The sequence below is a fragment of the Zosterops lateralis genome (assembly GCF_965231275.1).
Source record: "Zosterops lateralis genome assembly, chromosome: 27".
NCBI lineage: Eukaryota > Metazoa > Chordata > Aves > Passeriformes > Zosteropidae > Zosterops > Zosterops lateralis.
Genome location: NC_139787.1, coordinates 564,272 through 585,032, shown reverse-complemented (window position 1 = coordinate 585,032; position 20,761 = coordinate 564,272). Strand labels below are relative to the sequence as shown.

Below are 20,761 nucleotides of genomic sequence, written 5' to 3'. Positions count from 1 at the left end.
CTTGATGGTGTCAGGACCTTCTCAAAATGGCGGAACTGAGTGACACGCCGCAATATGGCGGCGGTTCTGCCCTATGCCCTTCTCAAAATGGCGGAAGTGAGTGACACGTCCCAATATGGCGGCGGTTCTGCCCTATGCCCTTCTCAAAATGGCGGAAGTGAGTGACACGCCGCAATATGGCGGCGGTTCTGCCCTATGCCCTTCTCAAAATGGCGGAAGTGAGTGACACGTCCCAATATGGCGGCGGTCCCGCCCTATGCCCTTCTCAAAATGGCGGAAGTGAGTGACACGTCCCAATATGGTGGCGGTCCCGCCCTATGCCCTTCTCAAAATGGCGGCATTTTCGCGCCCATGCCCTTCCCAATACGGCGCTGGTTCCTCTCCATGCCCTTCCCCAATATAGCGCTGCTTTCGCGCCCATGCCCTTCTTAATATGGCTGTGGTTCTGCCTCACGCCCTCCCCAATTTAGAGCTGCTTTCGCCCTCATGCCCTTCCCAATATAGCGGTGGTTCCGCCCTATGCCCTTCCCAATATGCCGCTGCTTCCTTCCCGCGCCCTCCCCAATATGGCCGTGTTCCCTTCCCAATACGGCGGTGCTGTCACCCTCCCTCATGCCCTTCCCAATATGGCGCCGCTTTCGCGCCAATTCCCTCCCCAATATGGCGGTTTTTCCTTCCCGCCCCTCCCGCCGTGGCGGCACTTCCGGCGTTCCCCGCCATTCCCTGGGCAAGATGGCGGACGTGCTGGATCTCCATGAGGCGGGCGGGGAGGATTTCGCCATGGACGAGGACGGGGACGGTGAGCTCGGGGCTGGGGCGGGACCGTCTGTGCCCAGAGCGGCTCCACCGACAGATCCGGCCGGGTCTGGGCTCAGCGGAGCCGCTCCCGCTGCCCCCAAAACCCCTTCGGCCTCATGGGTAGCACCGACCTGGGGCGGGAGTTGTTTTCATTCCCAGAGGATCCTGCTCGACTTTTGGGGGGTTATTCCTGGCTCAGAGGGTCATTTACAGATGGGAGATTAATCCTGCCTGTCCCTGAGGGATCATTCCCGGTTTATGGGACATAAATCCCGCCTGTCCCTAACGGATCATTCCCTGTTCATGGGGGATAAATCCTGCCTGTCCCTAAAGGATCATTCCCGGTTTATGGGATTATTTTTGGCCTGGAGAGACTCTGAGCGTCCTGTCCGGCCCTGGGGAGGGTCATTCCCATCATGGGGACACTGTCCTGTCTTTCCTGGGCATGTTTTTGCCTTTTCCAGGAGATTTTGCCAAGTCCAGAGGGTCATTCCCATCCCTGAGGGTCATTCCTGGGGGTCATTCCCTGTCCAGAGGGTCATTCCCATCCCAGGGGTCATTCCCTGTCCTGGGGGTCATTCCTGAGGGTCATTCCCTGTCCAGAGGGTCATTCCCATCCCAGGGGTCATTCCCTGTCCTGGGGGTCATTCCTGAGGGTCATTCCCTGTCCTGGGGGTCATTCCTGAGGGTCATTCCATGTCCTGAGGGTCATTCCCTGTCCAGAGGGTCATTCCCATCCCAGGATGAGGAATTTCTGTCCCTCCAGGAAGGAAATTCCCTTTTCCTGCCCCCTCTGATCCCAGTTTTTCCCTCCCTTTCCCCAGAGAGCATCCACAAGCTGAAAGAAAAAGCCAAAAAAAGGAAAGGTCGTGGTTTTGGTTCAGGTAAAACACCCCAAAAATCCCTTTTCTGCCGTTTTGGGTGACCCTGGAGTTTGGGAAAATCCCTTTTTTTTCCCTGTTTTGTCTCCTGTGCAGAGGAAGGATCCCGAGCTCGGGTCAGGGAGGATTATGACAGTGTGGAGCAGGACGGGGACGAGCCGGGACCGCAGAGATGTGAGACTTGGGGCTTTGGGGGGTTCTGCACATTGGGAGAGTCCTTTCCTTCCTCTCATTCCCCAGGATTATTTATTTATTTATTTATTTATTTATTTATCTTTTTATTATTTATATTTTTATTTATTTTTGTTTATTTATTTTCATTTTAGCTATATTTTTTATTTTTATTCATTTATTTTTATTTATATTTTTATTATTTTTATTTCTTATTTATTTTCATTTAATTATATATTTTATCTTCATTTTAGTTATATTTATTTATTTTTTTTTATTTATTTATTTTTATTTTAGTTATATTTATTTATTTTTATTTATTTTTATTTATTTTCATTTATTTATATTTTTATTTTCATTTTAGTTATATTTATTTATTTATATATTTATTTATATTTATTTATATTTATTTATATTTATCTTCATTTAGTTATACTTTTATTTATATTTTTATTTATATTTATTTATACTTATTTCTATTTCCTTATATTTATTTATACTTATTTTTATTTATTTGTACTTTATTTTATTTATTTATATTTGGTTTTATTTATTTATATTTACTTTTAAATTTATTTATTTTTATTTGTTTTTATTTGGTTTTATATACTTTTATTTGTTTTTATTTATTTATATTTTTATTTATTTATATTTATTTACAAACTCTATCCAGCTCCACATCCTCTTCCTAATGTGGGGAATAGGGGGAATTTTAGAGGATTTGCTCCTTTCCTGAGAACCCCAAATGTCACTTTTCCCCCATGAAAAGGAGGGAAAGATGTGGGGGGACAGATATTCCTGAGCTCTGCATTGGGATGAGATTTTCCCCAGGATTTTTGGGCTCTGATTCTCCATTTTCCCTTTCCTGGGAGAGATTTTGGGTGTCAAAACCTTTCCTGGGATGATCCTTCCCCATTTTCCCTGGATTTCTCTTGGGCCAACCCCCAAATCTCACCCCCATGTGGATTTATGTATATTTATATTTATTTTTAATTATTTGTATTTATTTTTATTTATTTTTATTTATATTCATTAGTATCTATATTTATTTTTATTTATTTTTATTTGTTTTTATTTATTTTTATTTTTATTTATTTTTATTTGTTTTTATTTGTTTTTATTTATTTATATTTGGGTTTATTGGTTTTTATTTTTATTTGTTTTTATTTGTTTTTATTTATTTTTATTTATATATTTATATTATATTTTTCCCAGGATTTTTGGGCTCTGATTCTCCATTTTCCCTTTCCTGGGAGAGATTTTGGGGTGTCAAAACCTTTCCTGGGGACAGGAGGAGGAACTGGGACGATTTTTCCCTGGATTTCTCTTGGCCAAATCTCACCCCCTTCCAAAACAACCCATTTTTTGGGGGGGGAAAAATTTAATTCCCAGCTCCACAACCCATTTTTTTGGGGAAAAATTTAATTCCCAGCTCCACAACCCATTTTTTTTTTGGGAAAAATTTAATTCCCAGCTCCACAACCCTTTTTTTTTGGGAAAAATTTAATTCCCAGCTCCACAACCCATTTTTTTGGGGGGGAAAAATTTAATTCCCAGCTCCACAACCCATTTTTTTGGGGGAAAAATTTAATTCCCAGCTCCACAACCCATTTTTTGGGGGGAAAAATTTAATTCCCAGCTCCACAACCCATTTTTTTTGGGGGAAAAATTTAATTCCCAGCTCCACAACCCATTTTTTTTGGGGGAAAAATTTAATTCCCAGCTCCACAACCCATTTTTTTTTGGGGAAAAATTTAATTCCCAGCTCCACAACCTTCCCCTTTCCCCCCCAGCCGTGGAGGGCTGGATCCTGTTTGTCACAGGGGTGCACGAGGAGGCCACGGAGGAGGATGTGCACGACAGATTCGCAGAGTTTGGGGAGATCAAAAACATCCACCTGAACCTGGACCGGCGCACGGGATATTTGAAGGTGGGGGACAGTTTTAGGGACCCCTCCCCAAGCTCCATTTCAGCTTGGAGGAGGTTCTGGATTGGGAATTTTGGGTGAATATCAAAATTGAGTCAATTTTTGGGGGGTTATTGGGGTCTGTGAAATCTCAGAATTGAGATTTAGGAGGTTCTGGTTTGGGAGATTTGGGTGAATATCAAAAATTAGTCAATTATTGGGGGGTTATTGGGGTCTGTGCACGTCAAAATTGAGATTTGGGAGGTTTTGGTTTGGGAATTTTGGGTGAATATAAAAATTGAGTCAATTCTGGGGGGTCAGCAGGGTCTGTGAAATCTCAAAATTGAGATTTGGGAGGTTCTGGTTTGGGAGTTTTGGGTGAATATAAAAACTGAGTCAGTTCTTGGGGTCTGTGAAATCTCAAAATTGAGATTTGGGATGTTCTGGATTGGGAATTTTGGGTGAATATTAAAATTGAGTCAATTCTTGGGGGTTATTGGGGTCTGTGCACCTCAAAATTGAGATTTAGGAGGTTCTGGTTTGGGAATTTTGGGTGAATATCAAAAATTAGTCAATTATTGGGGGGTTATTGGGGTCTGTGAAATCTCAAAATTGAGATTTGGGAGGTTCTGGTTTGGGAGTTTTGGGTGAATATAAAAAATGAGTCAGTTCTTGGGGGTTATTGGGATCTGTGCACGTCAAAATTGAGATTTGGGCGGTCTCTGAGTCCTAAAAATTGAGCTGGATTCCCCCAATGCCTGGGGTTATTCCTGGCTTGGTTTTAAACTCAGAGTGAGCTCAGAGTTCCCAGTTTGGGCTCATTCCCAATCCCAAACCTTGTCCACACACCCCAAAATCTGAGCTGGGAGTTGCTCTGGTGTCAGAGGAACAATCCCAATCATTCCCAATCCCATTCCTGGCCCCAAATCTGAGCTGGGAATTCCTCTGGTGCCAGAGGAGCAATCCCAATGATTCCCAATCCCATTCCTGATCCAAATCTCCCCCCAGGGCTACACCACACACCCCAAACCTGAGCTGGGACTTTTCTCTGGTGCCAGAGGAACAATCCCAATCCCATTCCAGGGCTACAGTCTGGTGTCCACACACCCCAAATCTGAGCTGAGACTTGCTCTGGTGTCAGAGGAACAATCCCAACCCCATTCCTGGCCCCAAATCTGAGCTGGGAATTCCTCTGGTGCCAGAGGAACAATCCCAATCCCATTCCTGGTCCAATCTCAGCCCAGGGCTGGTGTCCACACACCCCAAATTTGAGCTGAGAGTTTTCTCTGGTGTCAAAGGAGCAATCTCAATCATTCCCAATCCCACTCCTGACCCCAAATCTGAGCTGGGAGTTCTCTCTGGTGCCAGAGGAACAATCCCAACCCCACTCCTGACCCCAGTCTCCCCCCAGGGCTACACTCTGGTGGAATACGAGACCTACAAGGAGGCCCAGGCTGCCATGGAGGGGCTCAACGGGCAGGAGCTGATGGGGCAGCCCGTCAGCGTCGACTGGTGCTTCGTCAGGGGCCCCCCCAAGGGCAAGAGGAGGTGAGGGGCTTCCTGGGGGTTTCAGGGGCTTCCTGGGGGTTTCAGGGGGTTCCTGGGGATTCCTGGAGATTCCTGGGGGTTTCAGGGGGTTCCTGGGGATTTCAGGGGGTTCCTGGGGCTTCCTGGGGGTTTCAGGGGATTCCTGGGGATTCCTGGGGGTTTCAGGGGGTTCCTGGGGATTCCTGGGGATTTCAGGGAATTCCTGGGGGTTCCTGGGGATTCCTGGGGATTCCTGGGGGTTTCAGGGGATTCCTGGGGGTTCCTGGGGATTCCAGGGAATGGGAGGGAGCTGTGGGAGTCTGGGTTAAGGGGAATGGGGATATTCTGTGCAGTGTTATGGGGGTGTGGAAGGGTTAAAGAAGGGATGAGCAGATAATAAAAATAAATAAAAATAAGTATAAATAAATACAAGTAAATATAAACAAATATAAATATAAATAAATAAAAATAAATAAAAATAAATAAAATAAATAGAAATAAAAATATAGATAAAAATAAATAGAAATAAATAAAATAAATAGAAATAAAAATAAATGTAAATAAATATAAATAAATAAATATAAATAAGTAAAAAATAAAAATAAACAAAAATAAGAATGAATATATATAAATGTTCATCCCCCTCTCTCTTCCCCTATTTTCTGTACCTTTTTCTCCCCTTTTCCTCTTTTCCCTTTTCCCCTTTTCCCCTTTTCCTTTCCCATTTTTCCCTTTTCCAGGGGCGGCCGCCGGCGCAGCCGCAGTCCCGACCGGCGCCGCCGATGATGGATCCAAACAAACTTCCACCCATTTTTGTGTTCCCAAATCCAGACTGGGAGGGGAAATTGAGATTTGTACACAGCCCTCAAGGAGCCAAACCAGCTCCCATTCCCGGGAAAATTCGAGTTTTATGGAATTTTATTGTTTTTAGAGGACAAATGTGAGGGAAGCAACAGTCTCTGAGGGTTTGGGGAGGGTTTTTCTTTCAAGTTTGGGAGGATTTTTCCCAGACCAATATTCCCAGTACATCCCACGAGTTTTGTTTTGTTGGTTTTTTTTTTTCCACATCCCTAAATCCCCAATGTTATTTATCCCACCGGGGAAATTCCTCGTTTTCTGTTAAATAACAAGATTTTTGTCTAAGTTTGTCTTCTTCTTCTTTGTCCTTCATTAATGCTCCCTGTCCCTCATCCCTAAAATCCCTCCCAGCCTGGCACTAGAACAACTCAAGTCTTAAAAAAAACATTTTTTTTTTTCCCTTAAAACTGGTATTTTGTCCAACCCCCCAACCCAGAGCCATGAGCTACACCAGGGCCAAACCCTGGGGACCCCCAGAAATGGGTCTGGGGGGGAAAAAAAAGCTGCTGGGAGAGGGAGGATGAGGCAGGAGCAGCAGGAGGAGGGGAGGGAGTTGGGAATGATCCACCAAACTCCCTGAAATTCTGAGAGTTGGGAATGCACCCACCAAACTCCCTGAAATTCAGGATCCTGGGAGTTGGGAATGATGAAATTCAGGATCCTGGAGTTGGGAATGCACCCACCAAACTCCCTGAAATTCAGGATTTTGGGAGTTGGGAATGCACCCACTAAATTCCTCTGAAAGTCAGAATCCTGGGAGTTGGGAATGATCCACCAAACTCCCTGAAATTCAGGGAGCTGAGAATTCACCCACCAAACTCCCTGAAATTCTGGGAGTTGGGAATTCACCCACCAAACCCCCTGAAATTCAGGATCCTGGGAGTTGGGAATTCACCCACCAAACCCCCTGAAATTCAGGATCCTGGGAGTTGGGAATGATGAAATTCAGGATTTGGGAGTTGGGAATGATCCACCAAACCCCCTGAAATTCAGGATTGTGCAGAGTTTTTGCGCTGACAGAGGTGATGGAACAATCAACCCTCAATAGGATTCAGAGCAAATGGTGCCAATTTGGGGTGAGCCCTTCCCAAAGGGGTCCTGGGCTTGGGAGGGGGATTCCCATATCCCTGGAGGGGGGTCTCTAAGAGCCAGGCTCGGGCCCCAGCCCCCCACAGAAGCCCCCCAGGTGCCTCAGGGCCTCGGGCTGCATGGAATGCCTGCGGAGCAGCGCCCTGGGGGGCAGAGGGGGCAGCAGCCCTGCCCTGCCCTGCCCGGGGGGCTCCAGGGACAGAGTTCCTGACCCCCGACGCTCCAACAGCCCGGCCTGGTGCCGGAGCAGCCCGGGCATGGGGGGCTCAGGATTTGGGGGGTCCCTTCTCAGGGGTTTGGCCCGTGGTGGAGGGTCAGGAGCTGGAGCCCAGCGCCCCTGGGTGGGCACGGGGGGCACCCGTTGTTCTGCCCAGGGGGTCCCTGGCAGCCCCGAGAGCTCCCGGCCCTCCACGCTGTGTCGGCGGGGCCGCAGCCTCAGCCCCTCCAGCCCCACGGCCAGGGGAGGGGCTGATGTCCCTTCTCGAGGGGTGTCCTCGGGGGAACCCCAGGAACCTTCTGAGGGGCCCCTTGTCCCCTCTAAGGGTCTCCGTGTCCCCTCCTGGGGTCCCCATATCTCACCTGGGGGTCTCTGTGTCCCCTCCAAGGGTCTCTGTGTCCCCTCCAAGGATCTCCATGTCCCCTCCAAGGATTTTTGTGTCCCCTCCTGGAGTCCCCATATCTCACCTAAGGCTCTCCGTGTCCCCTCTGGGGGTCCTTGTGTCCCCTCCATGGGTCTCTGTGTCCCCTCCAAGGCTCTCCGTGTCCCCTCTGGGTGTCTCTGTGTCCCCTCCACCTCCTTTGATTGTCCCCTCATCCCCTCCACCCCCTGCACCCCCAGCCCCCACGGCTCCGAGTTCAGCCTCTTCAGTTGCCTCTTTGGCTTGACCTGGGACGATTCTGGAACAACACCAGGATCTGGAGTGGGCGGGAACCGAAACACATCACGTTCCTCATCCCTGGATCCTCCACCTGGCGACGCCGACGTCGAGGCCGCCGCCTTCACCTGCACCTGGGAGGGCGACGCGCAAAGCGCCGGCGAGGGCGGCGAGTTCAGGTACTGCCGCGTGGTCTTGGTGCCGCGCGGCGACGTGGCCGAGGTGATGATGATCACGTCCCTCCCGCGCTCCCGACACGCGTCCAGCAGCACCTGCAGCGTCTCCCTGTCCCCGCGTTCCAAGGCGTAAACCAAGGCCGAGCTTCCAGCGTAATCCCTGGCGCTGGGATCGGCCCCGTGAGCCAACAGGATGGTGGCCACCGTAGGCCCGGCGCGCTCGGCACAGGCGTGCATCAACGCCGTCCTGCCGGATTTGTCGGGGATGTTGGGGTCGGCGCCGTTTTCTAGAAGGTACCGCACCATGCGCGGCTGCTCCGGCGCGCGGCACGCGGCCATCAGAGGCGTCGTGCCCGCGGCGTTGCCCTCGTTGATGTAGGCTCCCCCTTCCAGCAGCAGGCGGGTCAGGCGGAATTTCCCTTGGGAGACGGCGCGGAGGAGAGCGGAACCTTCCGCCGGGATCATCGGGGACACCGCGGCGCTGGGGGGGCGCCGGGAAGGGCTGGGCATGGTGGGGGGTCACGGGGTGCAGTGGAGGGGTTGGAGTGGAGCTCGTTCGCTGGAAAGGGGGAGGAAAAGGGGTGAGACCCTTCCCCAAGTCACCTGGAAATGGGCACAGGGTCAGATTCCCCCCCTGGGATTCTCCTTTCCCTAAAATCCCTCCCTGTCCAGGCTGCTGGATCCCCAAGGATCCTGGGGATCCCTCCCAGTCTGGCACTAGAACAACTCAGGTCTTAAAAAAATAAAATTTTTCCCCCTTAAAACTGGTGTTGGGAAGCAGCAGCCAAGTCCCCCAAGTCACCCAGAATGGGCAGAGGGTCAGATTCCCACCCTGGGATTCCCCTTTCCCTAAAATCTCTCCCCATCCCAGTGGGGATCCCTCCCAGCCTGGTAATAGAACAATTCAGGTCTTAAAAAAACGAATTTTTTTCCCCCTTAAAACTGGCTTTGGGAAGCAGCAGCCAAGTCCCCCGGGATGGGCACAGGGTGAGACTCCCCCTGGGATTCCCAGGATGGGCACAGGGAGTTCCCCAGGATGGGGTGTCCCCCCCATCACTGCCTCAGTTTCCCCTCAGCAAGGGAGGGTCCCCACGAGGCTGAGCCCCCCCAGCCCGTGTCCCTCACCCCCAAACCTGCACCTGCACCTGCTGGAAGCTCCTCTAAAATCCTTTCTTGCACCCCTTCCTCATCCTCCTCTCTCTCCTCCCTTCGCCCCACCTGCTTCCCCTGCCCACAACAACATTCCTTAACTGTCCCCCTATTCCTTACCTGTCCCCCCCATTCCCCTCCCTGTCCCCCCCAGTCCCTGCCTGTCCCCCCAATCCTTACCTGTCCCCAATCCCTGCCCCCCATCCCTGCCTGTCCCCCCATCCCTACCTGTCCCCCATCCCTGTCCCCCCATCCCTGTCCCCCAATCCCTGCCTGTCCCCCCTGTCCCCCATCCCTGCCTGTCCCCCCATCCCTGTCCCCCCATCCCCGCCTGTCCCCCCATCCCTGCCTGTCCCCCCACCCCTGTCCCCCCAATCCCTGTCCCCCCATCCCTGTCCCCGTGGGTCCCCCAATCCCTGCCTGTCCCCTCATTCCTTACCTGTCCCCCATCCCTGTCCCCCATTCCTGTCCCCCATCCCTGTCCCCCAATCCCTGTCCCCCAATCCCTGCCTGTCCCCCCTGTCCCCCATCCCTGTCCCCCATCCCATACCTGTCCCCCCATCCCTGTCCCCCCATCCCTGTCCCCCCTCCCTGTCCCCCCAATCCCTGTCCCCAATCCCTCCCTGTCCCCCCAATCCCTGTCCCCCAATCCCTGCCTGTCCCCCCTGTCCCTGTCCCCCCATCCCTGTCCCCCCATTCCTTACCTGTCCCCAATCCCTGCCTGTCCCCCATCCCTGTCCCCCATCCCTGTCCCCAATCCCTGTCCCCCCATCCCTGTCCCCAATCCCTCCCTGTCCCCCCTGTCCCCAATCCCTGTCCCCCCATCCCTCCCCACACCCCCATCCTGCCTGCACAGTTTCCATGGCAACAATTCCCATTTTTTTTTTCGGGGAAAATCCACCCCTTTCCCTCAATCCCCTCCCTGACAGACCCCCCCAAACCCACCCCTGGGGGCTTCCCCATCACCCCCTCCCCACATTGGGGACCCCTCCCCAATCCATCCCAACTCCATCCCCATTGTTTTTACCGTGGCAACCGCAGCGTGGGGTCCCTCCCGTGGTTCCCCCAGGGATGGGGGCGGCCCCTGGTCGCCATCCGGTGAGGAGGGGGCTCAGGAGGTGATGTGGAGGGTCCCCCCCTCTCCTCTCCTCCTGCAGAGCTATTTTTGGCCGGGTTTGGGGGGGGAATTGAAGGAGGATGAATCACCCACGGCGCATCCAGAGCCCGGCCCTGCGTGGGAGTGGGGAGGGGGGACCAGGAGGGGCTGGGGGGGCACAGGGGGCTCTAGGGGGGGCGCAGAGAGATTTGGGGTCACAGTAGGATTATGGGGGGCTATGGGGCTGGGAGGAGCTGGGGAAAGGGGGGGCTGAGGGTCCTGGAGGATCAGGCCAGGAGGTAGCGGGATTCAAAATAATGGGGTTGGGGTCTGTGGGATAATGGGATTTGGGGGCACAGCACAGCACAGTGGGGCTGGGGGTCGTGGGGCAATGGGACTTGGGGGGCACAGGGGGTCTCTGGGTCAGGGTGACCCTATACAGAGGAGCTGAGGGGGATCTGGGCGTTGTGGGGGGCGAGGAAACCTTTTAATCCCCCTTTTCCCACCTCCCTCCATCCCCTTTTCCCACCCCGCGCCCCCTCCCCAATCCATCCCATTGATCTTTCTCGGCCACGCCCTCTTTCCCTGACCAGCCAATCAGCGCGGGACTCCCCCGCCCAAGCACCGCCCCTTTTCCCATTCCAGCTCATTTATCTCTTTCAGCCCCGCCCCCTCTCCCTGACCAGCCAATCAGCGCGGGACTCCCCGCCCCAAGCACCGCCGCCTTTCCATTAAATCTCATTGATCTCTCAGCCCCGCCCCCTTTCCCTGACCAGCCAATCAGCGCTGGACTCCTCCGCCCCAAGATCCGCCCCCTCCGTGCGGGGCGGGGCCGAGCGCAACGCGTGGAGCCATTGCGCATGCGCGCTGCGCGACCGGTGGCTGTACCAACGTGAGCTAAAAACGGGTGGGGGGACACCGGGACCGTGAGGGGACACCGGGGACACCGATAGGGACACGGGGACAGGGATAGAAACGGGCACCGAGACCGGGAGGGGCACCAGGACGGCCTTTGGGACTGGGTGGTGCCATAGAGACCCGCCACGGGGACAGGAATGGGGAATACGGGAACAGGGACACAGCGGGGCCTGGGGTCAGGATCAGGCCCGGGGTCAGGATCAGGCCCGGGATCAGGATCAGGCCTGGGATCAGGAACCGGGACTTGGGATAAACAGGCCTGGGGAGGGACCGGGAACCGGGACTGAGGGAAAAACCGAGCTGGGGAGGAGGGAAAGGGTGAGGAGGAGGGAAAGGATGGGGACAGGACTTGGAGCATCACCAGGAGAGGGTTGGATGGAGGTGTCACCATGATTTGGGACATCACCAGGAGAGCTGGATGGAGGTGTCACCATGACTTGGGCCATCATTGGGGGGAGATGGCAGGGGACAACAGGATGAAGGTGTCGCTGTGACTTGGGCCATCACCAGGAGAGGGTTGGATGGATGGATGGAGGTGTCACCATGATTGGGACCATCACTGGGAGGAAAGGACAGGGGACAACAGGATGGAGGTGTCACCGTGACTTGGAGCATCACTGGGAGGAGAGGGTTGGATGGATGGAGGTGTCACCATGACTTGGGCCATCACTGGGACAGCAGGATGGAGGTGTGACCGTGACTTGGAGCATCACTGGGAGAGCTGGATGGATGGATGGATGGAGGTGTCACCATGATTGGGACCATCACTGGGAGGAGATGGCAGGGGACAGCAGGATGAAGGTGTCGCTGTGACTTGGGCCATCACCAGGAGAGGGTTGGATGGAGGTGTCACCATGATTGGGACCATCACTGGGAGGAAAGGACAGGGGACAGCAGGATGGAGGTGTCACCATGACTTGGGCCATCACCAGGAGAGGGTTGGATGAAGGTGTCACCATGATTTGGGCCATCACTAGTTGGAGAGGGCAGGGGACAACAGGATGGAGATGTCACCATGACTTGGGCCATCACTGGGACAGCAGGATGGAGGTGTGACCGTGACTTGGAGCATCACTGGGAGGAGAGGGTTGGATGGATGGAGGTGTCACCGTGACTTGTGCCATCACCAGGAGAGCTGCACAGAGATGTCACCGTGTCCCCTTTGTCCCCAGGGCTCACCATGGCAGGTCGAGGCCGAGGCCGGGGCCGGGGGCAGATGACATTCAATGTGGAGGCCGTGGGGATCAGCAAAGGGGACGCTCTGCCCCCTCCCACCCTCCAGCCTTCGCCTCTTTTCCCGGTGAGTCCCTCCCTGGGGGGGGTTTGGGGGGTCCTAGAGTGTAGAAATTTTCTGTGGATGGTTGTGACAAGGAATTTTGCAGAGCTGAGATGTTGTAGAGACATATTATTATTATTATTATTATTATTATTATTATTATTATTATTACAAGGGTGGTGGGTAAAGAGGGTTTTGCCTTCAGCCACCAGCCTGGGCTGGAGCAAAGCCCTAAAGAGAGAATGGGGAGAGAGAGAGAGAAGAGAGCTCAGGGGGAAAAACGGGGCAGGAGCAGGGGAAAAACGTGGGGAGAAAACAGGAGCAAGTGAGGTGAGAGAGAGGAGAGGGGAAGGGCAAAACCCAAGAAGGTAAGAGAGCGATCACCTTGTTCCAATCCATTCTATCTCTTTTTGTGTTGAATATTCTGATTTACAGTGACCAACCGGCGCGAGATACAAAACCTACAGACTTTGCACTGCTACATCACCATGTCATTTTATATTCTAAACTCCATAGACTCCTTTCTCATGCCCTTGTTCCCTGATGTCTTTGGCAGGGTGGAAAGGCAACATTTTTGAGTCTTTTGTTTTTCTGTCTTTTCACCCAACTTCAGCTCATCACCATCTTCCTCCCTGCCATGCTCACATCTCCAAACTGTCTTTCATTCCTATTTCACTCACAGCTTTTACACCTACAGTATTTCTTACCATAAAATCATATCCATAAATCCTTCCTGTCCCATCTTTCCCAACAAAATGGGTCTAAACTCTATAGACTCCTTTCTTTTGCCCTTGTTCCCTGATGCCTTTGAAGGATGGAAAGGCAACATTTTTGAGTCTTTTGTTTTCCTGTCTTTCGTTTTCCTGTCTTTCAACCCACCTCCAGCTCATCCCCGTCTTCCTGCCTGCGATCACATCTCAAATCTGTCTTTCATTCCTATTTCACTCAGCTTTTACATCTTACCATAAAAATCACCTCCACAAGTCTTTCCTGTCCCCTCTTTCCCACCACCCCTGTTGTTTTGAGCCCTGACACGCTGCTCACAGCCATCCCTTCCCGTGCAGGCCCTGGAGCGCCGCGCTGCGCCCCTGCCCGGGGGAGAGGAGGGCGAGTACATGTTGGCCCTGAAGCAGGAGCTGCGCAGGGCCATGAGGGGCCTCCCCTATTTCATCAAACCGGGAGCTCCCCGCAGAGGTAAAGGGTGGGTGGGCAAAGGGGGGTTTGATCCTGACCCTCCTCTGTGCCCCTGGGGGGTGGGAGTGGGTTTGTAAAGGAGCCCACCCCAATTTTCTCCATTTTGCTGCTCCCTGTTTTTTTTTTTTTTTCAGCATTTATTTCAGTCCTCTCCAGGCTGGGACATTCCTCCCAAAAAAATTCTCATTTTGTTTTTTCTCCCCTCATTTTATTCCCCCTCCCAATGAAGCGTTGATTTAGACGAATTATTAAATAAATATAATGTAAATAAATAGTAAATAAATATAGTATAAATAAATATAATATAAATAAATATTAAATAAATATAGTATAAATAAATATAATATAAATAAATATTAAATAAATAAAATGTAAATAAATATTAAATATACTATAAATAAATATTAAATATAATATAAATAAATAAAATATAAATAAAGATTAAATAAATATAATATAAATAAATAAAATATAAATAAATATAAATAAATATAATAAAAATAAATATTAAATAAATATAATATAAATAAATACACTATAAATAAATATTAAATAAATATAATATAAATAAATAAAATATAAATAAAGATTAAATAAATATAATATAAATAAATAAAATAAAAATAAATATAAATAAATATAATAAAAATAAATATTAAATAAATATAATATAAATAAATACACTATAAATAAATATTAAATAAATATAATATAAATAAATATCTATAAAATAGATATTGCTGAGGTGAGGTAGCTGAGCTTCCCTTGTTCTAACAGAAGCCAGACTGAAGGAACTGATAAATCACTGAAGGAACTGATAATAAACATAAATAAACCTGCACTTTCTAACTTTAAACTGTTAGAGAGTCTTTGCCCCTCATAGTCGGATATTGGTATTAGATCAATATCCATAATTTTTAATAAATCACCACCTCTTACCATCAGGGTGTCCCCAGGGTGTCCCCAGGATGTCCCAGGGTGTCCCCAGGGTGTCCCAGTGTGTCCCCAGGATGTCCCCAGAGTGTCCCCAGGATGTCCCCAGGGTGTCCCCAGGGTGTCCCCAGGGTGTCCCCAGGATGTCCCCAGGGTGTCCCCAGGATGTCCCCAGGGTGTCCCAGTGTGTCCCCAGGATGTCCCCAGAGTGTCCCCAGGGTGTCCCCAGGGTGTCCCAGGATGTCCCCAGAGTGTCCCCAGTGTGTCCCCAGTGTGTCCCCAGGATGTCCCAGGATGTCCCCAGGATGTCCCAGGATGTCCCCAGGATGTCCCCAGGATGTCCCAGGATGTCCCCAGGGTGTCCCCAGGATGTCCCAGGATGTCCCCAGGGTGTCCCAGGGTGTCCCCAGGCTGTCCCCAGGGTGTCCCCAGGGTGTCCCCAGGATGTCCCAGGGTGTCCCCAGGGTGTCCCCAGGCTGTCCCCAGGCTGTCCCCAGGGCGTCCGCAGGATATCCCCAGGATGTCCCAGGGTGTCCCCAGGATGTCCCAGGGTGTCCCCAGGATGTCCCCAGAGTGTCCCCAGGGCGTCCCCAGGGTGTCCCCAGGGTGTCCCCAGGATATCCCCAGAGTGTCCCCAGGATGTCCCCAGGGTGTCCCCAGGGTGTCCCCAGGATGTCCCCAGGATGTCCCCAGGGTGTCCCCAGGATGTCCCAGGGTGTCCCCAGGATGTCCCAGGGTGTCCCCAGGGTGTCCCCAGGATGTCCCCAGGATGTCCCCAGAGTGTCCCCAGGGTGTCCCCAGGGTGTCCCCAGGATGTCCCCAGAGTGTCCCCAGGGTGTCCCCAGGGTGTCCCCAGGGTGTCCCCAAAGTCCCCCCCAGCTTTTCCCCCAAATTCTCTCCTGTTTTCCCCACAGACATCGAACGTTACTCAGACAAATATCAGCTCTCCAGCCCTGTGGACAGTGCCATCGACTGGAACCCAGGTGCAGGGACATGGGGGAGGCCCTGGGGAGGGGAAAAAGGGGATTTGGGGGTGACTGGAGGAGGGCTGAGCACCTGTAGTGGTCTGGTTTTGATTTTATCAGTTTTATGTATGTGTTTGTTCCTTGTTTTATATTCCTTTTTATGAGTTGTAATGGTTTGTCCCCATGTTCCACCCTTATTGTTTTCTTATCCCAACCCCAGTTATGTGTCAGTCATAATTTATGCAGCCCCTGGGCCTTGTCTGTCACTTTGGGGTCTCTCTCAAAAGTCTGGAAAGTTCCAATAAGGATCACAAATTATTGGACCAGACTCCAGCTGTGTCCCCACCCGAGTTATTGATTTATTACAATGTGTGTCCTTTACCTGATTTGTCCCCAGTCAAACCCATCCCTGAGTTCCTCCCCTCAATAAAACCTGTCACATTTTATTTTTTCCCTCGTTTTTCTGCTGGGGCAGATAAATAAATAAATGATGAATAAATCCACTGAATTAACCCAGAATTAACTCCCTCTTTTTTTCCTGCTGTCATCACTTCACTCCTTTGGGGCAAACCAGAACCCACACAGGGATCAGTGAGATCCATCCTGCCACCAAACCCTTTTCCTGTGGAGGTGTCAGGGCTGAGATAAAACACCTCAATTCAACCCAACTCCTGTTTTATTCCCATTTTATCCCCCAGACTGGAGGAGACTCCCACGGGAGCTGAAGATCCGAGTGCGGCGGCTGAGGAAAGGCCGTGAGTGACTTTTTCCTGATCCAACCTTTGTGTGTGTCCCTTCTTTTCCCCCCATGGGCTGATAAATCCCGTGAGTGATTTTTTTCCTGATCCCACCCCTTTCTTTGCCCCTTCTTTTCCTCTCATGGGCTGATAAATCCCTTGAGTGACTCTTTTCCTCTGTGTTTCCCTTTTTTTCCCCTCCATGGGCTGATAAATCCCCTGAGTGACACTTTTCCTGTGTCTGTCCCTTTTTTTCCCCTCCATGTGCTGATAAATCCCCTGAGTGACACTTTTCCTGTCCCCACCCCTTTCTTTGCCCCTTTTTTTCTCCTCCATGAACTGATAAATCCCCTGAATGACTCTTTTCCTTTCCCCACCCCTTTCTTTGCCCCTTTTTTTCCCCTCCATGAACTAACAAATCCCCTGTGCCCACCCAGGACCCACTTCCCTCATCCCCAAGAAACAGACGGTGCTGGACAAGGAGGAGACAATTAAAAAACTGGAGGTGAGGGAGGTTGAAGGTGAGGATGGATTTTTGGTTGGATTTTTAAAAAACTGGAGGTGAGGGAGGGTTGAAGGTGAGGGATGTCCCCTCTGGTTGGATTTTTTGGTGTGTAATAAAAAAAAATCTGACCCACCCAGAGCCTGGAGAAGAAAGAAGAGGAGGTGACATCAGAGGAGGAAGAGGAGAAGGAGGAGGAAGAAGAAGGAAAGGAGGAAGAGGAGGAGGAATACGATGAGGAGGAGCACGAAGAGGTGGAAAAAGGAGGAAAACTCTGAGGAGGAGGTTGGTGTGAGGTGAGGAAACCCCCAGATAACACCACAACCCTCTTGTTTTCCTCTCTCACAGGAGACTGACTACGTCCTGTCCTACTTTGACAACGGGGAGAGCTTCGGGCCCGACAGCGACGACAACGGGGACGAGGCTGTTTACTGACCCCAAAAACGGGTATTGCTGCAACACCCCAAAAGTGTGGGGGGCCCCAGAGTGGGGACTGAGCCCCTCTGGAATGAAAAACTCTTTTATTCCTCTTGTGGGGACATTTGGGGTGCCCCTTGTCACCCCCCGGGTTTGGGGACAGCGGTGCCCCCTGTCATACCCTGAATCGCCACCAGGTGGCGCCAGAGGTCCAGGCACAGATTGTGGTTTTTGGGATGAATTTTGTTTTTATTTTATTTTGAATTTTGGTCCCCAAAAATGCCCCGAATCCCCCTCTAACCACCCCACCTCTCTATTTTTTACACCAGCTTTGTAAAAAAATTTTCATGGATTTTAATATTTATGGCTCAGCAGCTTCTGGGTGATTTTTACATGGGAGAAATTGGATAAGTGGGTTATCAGGGGGTAAAAAGGGATTATAAAAGGGGGAATGGGGTTTTTTACCACCTCACCCCTCCAATTTTCTAAAAAAAATTTTTTTCGTGGATTTTGGTATTTATAGCACTTTCTGGTTGCTTTTTACATGGGGAAAATTGGATAATAAATGGTTTACTAAGGGGTAAAAAGGGATTATAAAAGGGAGAATGAGGTTTTTTACCACCCCACCCCTCCACTTTTTACACCAAATTTCTAAAATTTTTTTTTTCGTGGATTTTGGTATTTATAGCACTTTCTGGGTGCTTTATACATGGGAGAAATTGGATAATAAATGGTTTGCTAAGGGATAAAAAGGGATTATAAAAGGGGAAATGGGGTTTTTTTGGGGGGGAAGAAAGTGGGGGTTTTTTTTGTTTTGTTTTGTTTTTTGAGGTGGAAAATGTGTTGCTTTAAAGGAGAAAAATGTGTTTTGGGAGGAAAAGTTTTATGAGGAAGGGAAGGTGGTTTGTTTTTTTTTTTGAGGGGTGGAAAAAGTGTTTCTCAGGAGATAAATTTTTTTGGGGGGAAAAAGGTATTTTTTTTTTTGGAAAAGGTTTTTTTTTTGGGTGGGAAGGTGGATTTTTTTGAGAATTAAAGCATAATTTTGTGGAGGGAAACGCATTTTATGGCTCAAGATGGCTTTTTTGGGGGGAAAAATGTATTTTTGGGGAGGAAAAGGTACATTTTGGTGTGTTTGGTGCCATTTTGAGGGAGAAAACCTTGATTTACTGTGAGGGAGATTTTCTTTGGAGAGACAAGATGCATTTTTTTAAACAATACAAATTTTAGGGAGTAAGACGAATTTTGAGAGAAAGAAAAGTTATTTTTAGGGTTGAATTTTTAAAGTGAAATTTGGGGAGAACTTTTTCAGAAGGAAAAGCATTTTTTTTTGTGGGGAAAAACGTCTCTTTTTGGAGTATTTTCATGGAAATAAATGCATTTAACGGGGTAAGACACTTTGAGGAAGGACAATTTGGGTTTTTTAAGAAGAAGGAATGTTTTTTTTCCTCTCAGGGGGTGTGTCCAGAGCCAGGGGCGGGGGCTGCTCACATGAGAGTCACATGCCCCCCACTCTCCCCCCTCCCTCTGCTGGTTCCTGTTCGGAGCCACCAACATTCCAGCACTTGTGGAACTTCCACTTCTCCTTTTTTATCCTTATTTCCCTCTTTTTCTCCCCCTTTTTCCCATGTGGGAACCCTGGGACTCCCATCTGTGGTTCTGCCTCCCCCAGCCTGGGGCAGGATTTGGAATTAAACCCCAAAATCCCTTTGGATTTATCACCCCCATCAGCCTCGTGCCTCAGTTTCCCTGGTGCTGTGGGGTCTGGTCCACCTCCAGGGGTTTCCTCATGTTCCCATCCTGTTCCCATCCCGTATTTCCACCCCTGGGGGCTCTCACTGCTCCTCCGCCACCCAAATTTCCACTCCTGGAGGCTCTGACTGCTCCTCTGCCACCCAAATTTCCCCCTCTTCCCATATTTATTTCCACCCCTGGGGGCTCTCACTGCTCCTCTGCCACCCAAATTTCCCCCTTTTCCCATGTGGGAACCCTGGGACTCCCATCTGTGGTTCTGCCTCCCCCAGCCTGGGGCAGGATTTGAGATTAAACCCCAAAATCCCTTTGGATTTATCACCCCCATCAGCCTCGTGCCTCAGTTTCCCTGGTGCTGTGGGGTCTGTTCCCCCTCCGTGGGGTTTCCTCATGTTCCCATCCTGTTCCCATCCCGTATTTCCAGCCCTGGGGGCTCTGGCTGCTCCTCTGCCACCCAAATTTCCATCCTGTTCCCATATTTCCAGTCCTGGAATCTCTCACTGCTCCTCTGCCACCCAAATTTCCACCCCATCCCATATTTATTATTTCCACCCCATCCCATATTTATTTTCACCCCATCCCATATTTATTTCCAGCCCTGGAAGCTCTCACTGCTCCTCTGCCACCCAAATTTCCTCCCCATCCCAAATTTCAACCCCTTGGAGGCTCTGACTGCTCCTCTGTCACCCAAAATTCCTCCCCATCCCATATTTCTACACCTGGGGGCTCTCACTGCTCCTCTGTCACCCAAATTTCCATCCTGTTCCCATATTTCCAGTCCTGGAAGCTCTGACTGCTCCTCTGCAACCCATATTTCCACCCCATCCCATATTTATTTCCACCCCTGGAATCTCTCACTGCTCTTCTGCCATCCATATTTCCACCCCATCCCAAATTTCCTCCCCATCCCATATTTCCAGCCCCGGAAGCTCTGACTCCTCTGCCACCCAAATTTCCTCCCAATCCCATATTTCCTCCCCATCCCGTATTTATTTCCAGCCCTGGAGGCTCTGGCTGCTCCTCTGCCACCCAAATTTCCTCCCCATCCCATATTTATTTCCACCCCATCCCATATTTCCAGCCCTGGAAGCTCTCACTGCTCCTCTGCCACCCAAATTTCCTCCCCATCCCAAATTTCAACCCCTTGGAGGGTCTGGCTGCTCCTCTGCCACCCAAATTTCCATCCCATATTTATTTCCAGCCCTGGAATCTCTCCCTGCTCCTCCGCCAGCGTTCCCAGTTTACTCCAGGCCCTTTGGCCCAGTTGGAATTCATTTGGAATTTCCAGAGCCAGGATCCATCCCAGGCTGAGAGCTCAGGGGGGACTGTCCTGGAGAGAGAATCCCCCCCCCCAAAAAAAAACCCCAAAAACTCCCGTATTTTGTGTGGCTCCTGCTCTGGCACAAGGAGCAGGCAGAGGAGCAGGGTAGGGGAGTGGTTTATGACCTTAATTAGTTTAATTAGAGCTGTAAAATCAGGGAAAAAGGGGCAGGGAGAGGGCAGGGTTCAGCCCCAAAGGGCACAGGGTGGGGTGGGAGCTTTGG

General features: G+C 50.5%; 3 protein-coding genes across 3 annotated transcripts; 2 read left to right on the top strand and 1 right to left on the bottom strand.

Annotated features, from left to right (window-relative positions):
• Positions 1–713: 713 nt before the first annotated feature.
• Positions 714–6,426, top strand: RBM8A (RNA binding motif protein 8A). The gene is made up of 6 exons (XM_083879031.1): positions 714–799; positions 1,623–1,682; positions 1,776–1,853; positions 3,644–3,780; positions 5,168–5,304; positions 6,024–6,426. Exons 1-6 carry the CDS (start codon positions 733–735, stop codon positions 6,067–6,069), a joined length of 525 nt encoding a protein of 174 aa, XP_083735157.1. The 5' UTR covers positions 714–732; the 3' UTR covers positions 6,070–6,426.
• An 856-nt stretch (positions 6,427–7,282) lies between these two features.
• ANKRD34A (ankyrin repeat domain 34A) lies at positions 7,283–9,157 on the bottom strand (the record flags this gene model as incomplete). Its single annotated transcript, XM_083878822.1, has 1 exon — positions 7,283–9,157. Exon 1 carries the CDS (start codon positions 8,789–8,791, stop codon positions 7,283–7,285), a length of 1,509 nt encoding a protein of 502 aa, XP_083734948.1. The 5' UTR covers positions 8,792–9,157.
• A 3,124-nt stretch (positions 9,158–12,281) lies between these two features.
• POLR3GL (RNA polymerase III subunit GL) lies at positions 12,282–19,227 on the top strand. Its single transcript, XM_083879210.1, has 8 exons — positions 12,282–12,393; positions 12,547–12,744; positions 13,785–13,914; positions 15,762–15,830; positions 16,511–16,567; positions 16,987–17,054; positions 17,192–17,305; positions 17,400–19,227. Exons 2-8 carry the CDS (start codon positions 12,625–12,627, stop codon positions 17,484–17,486), a joined length of 645 nt encoding a protein of 214 aa, XP_083735336.1. The 5' UTR covers positions 12,282–12,393; positions 12,547–12,624; the 3' UTR covers positions 17,487–19,227.
• The last annotated feature ends 1,534 nt before the right edge of the window (positions 19,228–20,761 follow it).

Bases quoted from the DNA above. Each gene is read 5' to 3' on its own strand.
- POLR3GL (XM_083879210.1), top strand. From the start codon at position 12,625: ATGGCAGGTCGAGGCCGAGGCCGGGGCCGGGGGCAGATGACATTCAAT. The intron at 12,745-13,784 runs GTGAGTCCCTCC...CTTCCCGTGCAG, and splicing joins AGCCTTCGCCTCTTTTCCCG to GCCCTGGAGCGCCGCGCTGC. The intron at 15,831-16,510 runs GTGCAGGGACAT...TTTATCCCCCAG, and splicing joins TGCCATCGACTGGAACCCAG to ACTGGAGGAGACTCCCACGG.
- RBM8A (XM_083879031.1), top strand. From the start codon at position 733: ATGGCGGACGTGCTGGATCTCCATGAGGCGGGCGGGGAGGATTTCGCC. The intron at 1,683-1,775 runs GTAAAACACCCC...TCTCCTGTGCAG, and splicing joins AGGTCGTGGTTTTGGTTCAG to AGGAAGGATCCCGAGCTCGG. The intron at 5,305-6,023 runs GTGAGGGGCTTC...TCCCTTTTCCAG, and splicing joins CCCCCCAAGGGCAAGAGGAG to GGGCGGCCGCCGGCGCAGCC.